This window comes from Otolemur garnettii, unplaced genomic scaffold, assembly GCF_000181295.1.
Source record: "Otolemur garnettii isolate 467f Iridium unplaced genomic scaffold, OtoGar3 scaffold00032, whole genome shotgun sequence".
Classification (NCBI taxonomy): domain Eukaryota; kingdom Metazoa; phylum Chordata; class Mammalia; order Primates; family Galagidae; genus Otolemur; species Otolemur garnettii.
The window spans coordinates 1,528,742-1,536,170 of record NW_003852427.1 but is presented as its reverse complement, the minus strand read 5'-3'; the positions used below and the strand labels follow the sequence as shown (position 1 = coordinate 1,536,170).

Below are 7,429 nucleotides of genomic sequence, written 5' to 3'. Positions count from 1 at the left end.
CTCACAGCAACCTCCAGCTCCTGGGCTCAAGCGAGTCTCCTGCCTCAGCCTCCCAAGTAGCTGGGACCACAGGCGCCCACCACAATGCCCGGCTATTTTTTTGTTGCAGCTGTCATTGTTGTTTTGGTGGGCCAGGCTGGATTCAAACCCGCCACCTTAGGTGTATGTGGCTGGCGTCTTAGCCACTTGAGCCACAGGCGCAGAGCCAACTTCTTAATTAAAACAGTGTAGTATGAGTATTTTGTCCTAAATACAGGGAACTGGAAAAAAAATTAAAACCCAGTATAAGACAAATGCATAAATAGACAAACAGACCAATGGAATAGAATAGAAAGTCTACGGATAAACTCACGTCTATGTGGGAATTAGTGTCTATGTGTCATAGTACAAACCACTGGGCCAACGATGGAGATTTTAATAAATGTTGCATATTGATCCCTACCATATGTCATGCATAAGAATGAATCAAGGATATAAATGCAAAAAAATGAAACCATGCAAATGCTAGAAGAAAACCTGAATACAAGGAAAGACTTTATAACTCAAAGATGAATACAGACAGATGAAAAGATTAGTGAAACTGGCTACATAAATACTTTTTTTATGTCACACAATCACACTAATATAGCCAAAAGACAACTGACAAGCCAAGAGAAGATTTCATGACATATATCTCAGATTAAAAGGCCATTATCCCTAACATATTAAAAAAAAAACTTAAAATTAGAGGGAATAAAAAGCCCAAAAATCTGACAGAGAGAAAATGGGCAGAAAATATAGAAAAGTCACCAGATGATACAAAATATGGCCTTAATTATATTAAAAGATGGAAAGGATATTCAAACTTATAATAAGATAGAATTAAAGCTACACTGAAATGTAATTTCTTTTTTTTTTTTTTTGGCCAGGGCTGGGTTTGAACCCACCACCTCTGGCATATGGGGCTGGCACCCTACTTCTTGAGCCACAGGCACCACACTGAAATACAATTTCTTATTTAACTTCCAGACTGACAAAAAAATTAAACGGTATTATAATATACTCTTGGCAAGGTTGTGGGGAAACAGGCACTCTTGTGCATTGCCAGGCAGGGTGCAGTGGCTCACACCTGTAATCCTAGCACTTGGGAAGCTAAGGCAGGTAGATTGCCTGAGCTCAGGAGTTCAAGACCAGCTCTGAGCAAGAGTGAGACCCCATCTCAAAAACTAACTGGGCACTATGGAGGGTGCCTGAGGTCCCAGCTACTCGGGAGGCTGAGACAAAAGGATCATTTGAGCCCAAGAGTTTGAGGTTGCTGTGAGCTGTGATGCTACAGCACTCTACCAAGGGTGACATAGTAAGACTCTGTCTCAAAAAGAAAAAAAAAAGAAAGAAAGAAAAAGAAAAAGTAAAATGCAGAAGAAGATCTATAGTATGCTACCCTTCATGTAAGAAAGAGGAGAATAAGAAAATATACATGACTCTGAAATATATGTGTCTGCTCATTTGTGCAATAATAAATACAGAAAATAACCAGTACACTGTATCCCATGATTGCATTAATGTACACAGCTATGAGTTAATAATAATAAAAAATAAATAAAAAGAAACACAGTGATAGAAGGGAAAAAAAGAAAAAGAAATACGGAAAATATAAACCAGAAACTAGTGATATTGGTTACCTATGAACACATGGTGGGAAGAGGGTAGCAAGATGGAGGATAGGAACAGGATAGAATCAACAGGGTAGAGACTGACAGATTTCTGAGTACACCTTTTTGAGTAATATGTATTTCAAGTATTATGTATACAGTCATGTGCCAGTCACGTACATCAATGAACCATATATATGGTGGTGATCCTGTAAGATTATAACTAAAAAATTCTTAACTAAAAAATTATTATTAACTAAAGAATTCCTATCACTTAGTGGCATTGTAACCATCCCAATGTTGTAGTACAAGGCATTACTCAAATGTTCGTGATAATGCTGGCACAAACAGACCTACTGCATTACCAGTCATATCAAAGTACAGCACATACGGTCATGTACAGCATAATACTTGATAATAATAATAAATGAGTATGTTACGGTTTTATGTATTTACTATATTTTTATGGTTATTTTAGTATCTTTATTCCACTTAGATTAAAAAAGTTAACTGTAAAACAGCCCAGGCACATCCTTTACCAACTATTCCAGAAGAAGGCCTTGTTACCATAGGAGATGACAGCTCCACAGCTGTTACTATCCCTGAAGACCATCCAGTGGGACAAGATGAGGAGGTAGAGGATGAGATTTTGATGATCTTGACCCTGCATAGGCCTAGGCTAACGTGTGGGTTTGTGTCTTCGTTTTTAACAAAAATCTTTAAAAGTTAAAAATAGGCTACAGCAACTCACACCTATAAAGCTAGCACTCTGGGAGGCCGAGGCAGGTGGATTGCCTGAGCTCAGGAGTTCAAGAGCCTGAGCAAGAGTAAGACCATGTCTCTATTTTTAAAAGAATAGAAAAACAGGCTGGGTGTTGTGGTGTACACCTATAGTCCCAGCTACTTGGGAGGCTGGGGCAGGAGGATTGCTTGAGCCCAGGAGTTTGAGGTTGCTGTGAGCTAGGCTGATACCATGACACTCTAGTCTAGGGCAATAGAGTGAGACTTTGTCAAAAAAAAAAAAGGAAGGAAGGAAGGGAGGGAGGGAGGGAGGGAGGGAAATGCATTTAGTATACCTCACCTACCAAATGTCATAAGTTAGCCTAACCTACCTTAAACAAGCTCAGGACACTTATGTTAGAACATCCAGCCTATTTTATAATAAAGTGTTGACTATCTCATGTAATTTATTGAATATTGTACTAAAAGTGAAAAACAGAATGGTCGTAGGGGTGCTCAAAGTACAGTCTCTACTAAATGCTTTCAAACCATTGTAAAGTGAAAAATGGTCAGTTAAACCATCTTAAGTCTGTCTGTATATATATTTTCTAGATCTGTCTGCTCTAAGAGCCTTAAAGCAACAATTTCCCAGGATAAATATACGTATCTATTGCCCAGATCTCGGCTTATAAATACTATTCCTTACTAAAAGAAATTTCCTTCAAGAAATAGCTGATTTGGGGACTGGATCTGGGAAAGTGCAAGTGAGCAACTTATTGCTGTGCCAGAAAGTAAGGACATGCTCAAAGAATGATGGAGACATGTTAAAAGCACACCGGAATTAGAGTGAAGAGGCTCCCACCAGCCGAAGTTTGAATATCAAAATAAAAATTGTAGCAAGGTACCATAACCCTTTGAATAAAATAAGAATCCATGACTCCATATTGATGAGGAGGAATCTGGAGATGAACAAGAAATGTTTGGGGCCCCAACGAGTCCATAGTGTAGGGGGCAAGATAGTCCCCAACAGATGAACCCCAAGAGAGCTCTACCCCCCGGGTTGCCCAACTCACTGGGGCCCTTTGCGCATCCGAGGTGTGCTCATAGCCCACTGCTTGATCCTGCTCAGGCTCTGCTCGCTGATGACCCGCCTACCCTCAGTGGGCATGCAGTCCACATACAGGTTGTATAGCAGCAGTGCCTCTGTGTTCTTGCGCAGGGCATTGGCCTGGACCACCCGCTGTGTGAATATTCGAGGGTCCTCGGCAAGGAAGAGAAGCTGGATCCGTGGTATCCAGTACTGGCAGATCTGGAGAGGTGGCCTTCCTGGGGGTGGGGTGGGAGGGAGAAGGGGACATCCACTCAGGCTCTCTGGCAGGAGCACTGGTTTCTAGCCAGCTGTGCCATGGATGCATGGTGGTCCTGAGAAAGTTGATTCCTTTCTCTGACCCCTGTTGCACCTGTGGAATGGGTATGCCGACACTCCTTGCCCTTTATAAGGTGTCGTGGATGAACATGCAAATGCTTTGTAAACTGCAAATCACTGTGTTTAGACAAGGAGCTATACAGGGATGGCCATTCAAGTGCCCATTCCTTGATGCTATACCCAGGGCACACACCACTAATTGAGGAGCCTCAGGCTCCTTTTCAACATTATGCCAAGAAGCACTGTCAGCTACTCAGAGCTGACATATCAAATAATGGCCATTCGACATGCCTGCTGTCTCTGAGTGAGGGGTCCCCCTGGTTCTTACTGGGCAGGGGCCAGATAGCCACAGGACAAACAAAGCAAGGTAGGATTCAAAGCTGAGCTACCAGTGCCCTAGCAGGGGTTTGCCTCAGTCACAGGCTGGGCCAGACCTAAACTGGGGGTCTGCTTGGGGCAAAGGCAGGAACTCATACCTTCAGCAGTGACACCTCCGTTTACGATGGGCTTCCCCATCTCATCACGCACCAGGCCTTTCTCATCTGTTTTGTGCACCAGGTAGAGCTTCTTCTCCTGGTCATAGTCCAGGACACCCACCTCGCACCATTTGTATTCCAGCTTCTGACTCTTGGGGTCCTCTGAAACAGAAAGGGAAACCCTACCAGTGCTCCCTGCCGTAGGGCAAGTAGGGGCCTCTGAGTGCAAGCAGCAGTTACTAGGAAGGGGTCTCAGAGGTCGCTGGTCTGTCTTCTCTCCCAATAGGATGAACCCCTCTGGCTCCAGCAGAACCAAGGCCCTGCTTCCTCCCAGCTGAGCTGGTCTCTGAGAAAGGCCCAGCCACAGGAGGAGCCAGAAAGACCAAGCTTCTCTGCACTGGCCCTCTGCACAACTCCCACAGGGCAGGGAGACACAGGCTGATGGGGCTGGGACAGGAGGCCTGAAACCCCCAAGCAAATGGGAGGCCTGTCAAGAACTCAGTTGTAAAGGTGGGTAACCAGGGTGAACAGGCCAGGGTGAAGCCCTCCCCAAATGCTGCCACTGGCCATTCAATCTTTGGGCCGCTCGTATCACAGCAGGGCAGGTCAGAGCAGGGGAGTGTAGGAAGCTACTGCCCTGCAATGGGCTCAACACGGGTGTTGGGACTTGTTTGGTCAGAATGTGTCTCCCCCTGACCCCCTGGGCTGAAAGCCTATGCCCTTTTCTCTAGCTCATCTCCTGCCACTACCCCTTCACCCATTTCCCTCCAGCCACACTGGATATGTGGCTATTCCTGTGACTTTTGAGCTTATTCCCACCTCAGGGCCTTTGCACAGGTTATGCCCTCTCTCTGGTTCAGTTTACCTCATTGCTGGTTTGCTGCCTGCCCAAGTGGCTTCCCCTTGGAGAGGCATCTCTGCCTAATACAGCAACTCAGTCCCAGGAACCCTCAAAACCCTGTTTTGGCCCTCATAGTGCTTAAAATCATGCTATGTATGCATCATCTCTTAGGTCACAGCCTCCTCACACCAGTGTCAGCTCCCTAAGAAGCAGCTTTGTCCCTTTCAGTCACAGTTTTGTCCCTTGGCCTAGCACGGTACATAACAGGTACTCAGTTAACTTTCGTAGAGAAAAGATGCACACACAGTACCCAGCAGAGGAGGCCTCAGTGCACAGTTGCTTTAAACAAACTGATGAGCTCTACAGACCACGAAGTGGAAGGAAGGGCTACAATTCCAAGGAAATGCTCCCCGCTCACTGACACCAGAGAAATGCATAAAGTAGGTTACTGTGGAATACCTCCACTCTTTTGGTTTTAATTGAGACAAAGACTCACTCTGTTACCAGGCTAGAGTGCCATGGCATCTGCTTAGCTCACAGAAACTTCAAACTTCTGAGTTCAAGCAATCCTCCTATCTCAGCTTTCCAAGAATTTGGGACTACAGGAACCTGTCACAATGCCTGGCTGATTTTCCTATTTTTTTTTTTTTTTTATTTACTTGTCTCTGCTGTGTCCCAGGCTTTATTTTATTTATATTATTATTATTATTATTTTGCAGTTTTGGGCCGGGGCTGGGTTTGAACCTGTCACCTCTGGCATATGGGATTGGCACCCTACACTTTTGAGCCACAGGTGCCACCCTGATTTTTCTATTTTTAGTAGAGAAGGGACCTCACTCTTGCTCAGGTTGGTCTTGACCTCCTGAGCTCAAGTGATCCTCCTACCCCAGCCTCCCAGAGTGTTACCAGTGCCCTAGGCAGGGGTTCTGTTCTGCTTTTCCCTTCCCTACCTAGTAAGCTTCCTTTTTGAAAATGCTGGCCTTATCTTGGCTCCGCTTAGATGAAAAGATGTCCCCAGAGGCACATCATACAAAAGGTCTCCAGCAGACTGCTCCCTGCTCACCCCTCCACCCATCAGTGCCACCACCCAAGGCCACGGCCATGCGAAGAGGTGCAAGCAGAGCACCTTGGGGGAGGCTGACACTTGGAGCATTTAAGTTTAACATAGCCCCAAACCTTCTGGTTTCACCACCAGGAATTGGAGATCTGGGAGTAATTGAGTTAAATTATTTTTGTAATTAAGTCCAAAGTACAGGGAACATTCTGGGCTTCTTGTCCAGTTCATAGAAATTGATTCTAGCATTAACACATTTTTAAGGGGGAATTCTGGGAAGATGGCTGGCTGGTGGTAACCCTCGGCAGAGGCTCCTGAGCAGAGGAAGAAAAACTGGACAGAATCAGACTCTATGAAGCCAAAGGCGGGGAGCTGAGCCAAGAAAGAAGTTCGGCAAGCTGTAACTCCAAGGAAGAGGATTGAAGAAAACAAATTACAGTTACAAAGCCTATCGATTAGAGGACAGGACACCCCTCCCCCAAGTAGGAGGCCTGCCACAGGCTATCTGCAAATGAGCACGAAACAAAAGGCTTCTCGTTTTACCTCACTGGAGAGAGCCACTAAACTCCAGGTCTCTTTCTCCAAGGAGGTCCCACTTATGACCCTAGACATCACCCCGTCAGGCATAAAATTGAACAGATATTTTCCCCCACACGTCCAAACTCTCAGTCAAACCTTTCCCCCTTGCATGGCAGTCTGAAGTGTTACCCCCTGCAGAGCACACAGTGTTTGGTCTTATCCTGAGAGATCTGGGCATAGTGTGAACTGCCAACCATCAGGAAGGAATCTGTGACTAACGAGGAAGAGGGAAGAAAGGGACACTCTACAGGAAAAGGAGCAGTCCCCTGGTTATAACTATGCCCAGTCAGTGGTGGTGTTGACTCTCAGTTTGGGCTGTGTCTGGTGGGATGGGGTGCAGAACCTCTGGTTCTGATGGCACCCACAGTGGGAGAGTGGTTGCCCCATGTGGACTGAGTTCAGCAGACAGGGCTGGTCCACAGCCCCTGCTGGGCCAGCGAGCAGAGGCTTGCTAGGCATGGACTGAGACCTGAGAGCAAGGAAGTAGACCCCTGATTCCAACAGAACCCTTAAGCAGTAGCTTGCTGGGTATGAACCAAGACCTGAGGACTGGGGCATGGTCCCCTGTCTCCAGCGGGGCTGGTGAACAGAGGCTTACTGGGTGAGGATTGAGACCTGAGGGCAGGGTGCAGTGCCTTGACTTTAACAGAGCCTGTAAACAGAGGCTTGCCAGGCAGTGGACTGAGACTGGCAGGCAGGGGC

The 7,429-nt window shown here is 46.0% G+C and overlaps 1 protein-coding gene across 1 annotated transcript in view; it reads right to left on the bottom strand.

The window, feature by feature from the left end:
• The window catches only part of DNAH1 (dynein axonemal heavy chain 1), an 86,726-nt gene that overhangs the window by 65,856 nt on the left and 13,441 nt on the right, over positions 1-7,429 (bottom strand). Inside the window, exons 6-7 of the mRNA XM_023513042.1 lie at positions 4,254-4,415; positions 3,425-3,677 (exon numbers count right to left, since the gene is read on the bottom strand). Coding sequence (XP_023368810.1) covers positions 3,425-3,677; positions 4,254-4,415 — 415 coding nt within the window. The remainder of the gene's footprint in view (positions 1-3,424; positions 3,678-4,253; positions 4,416-7,429) is intronic.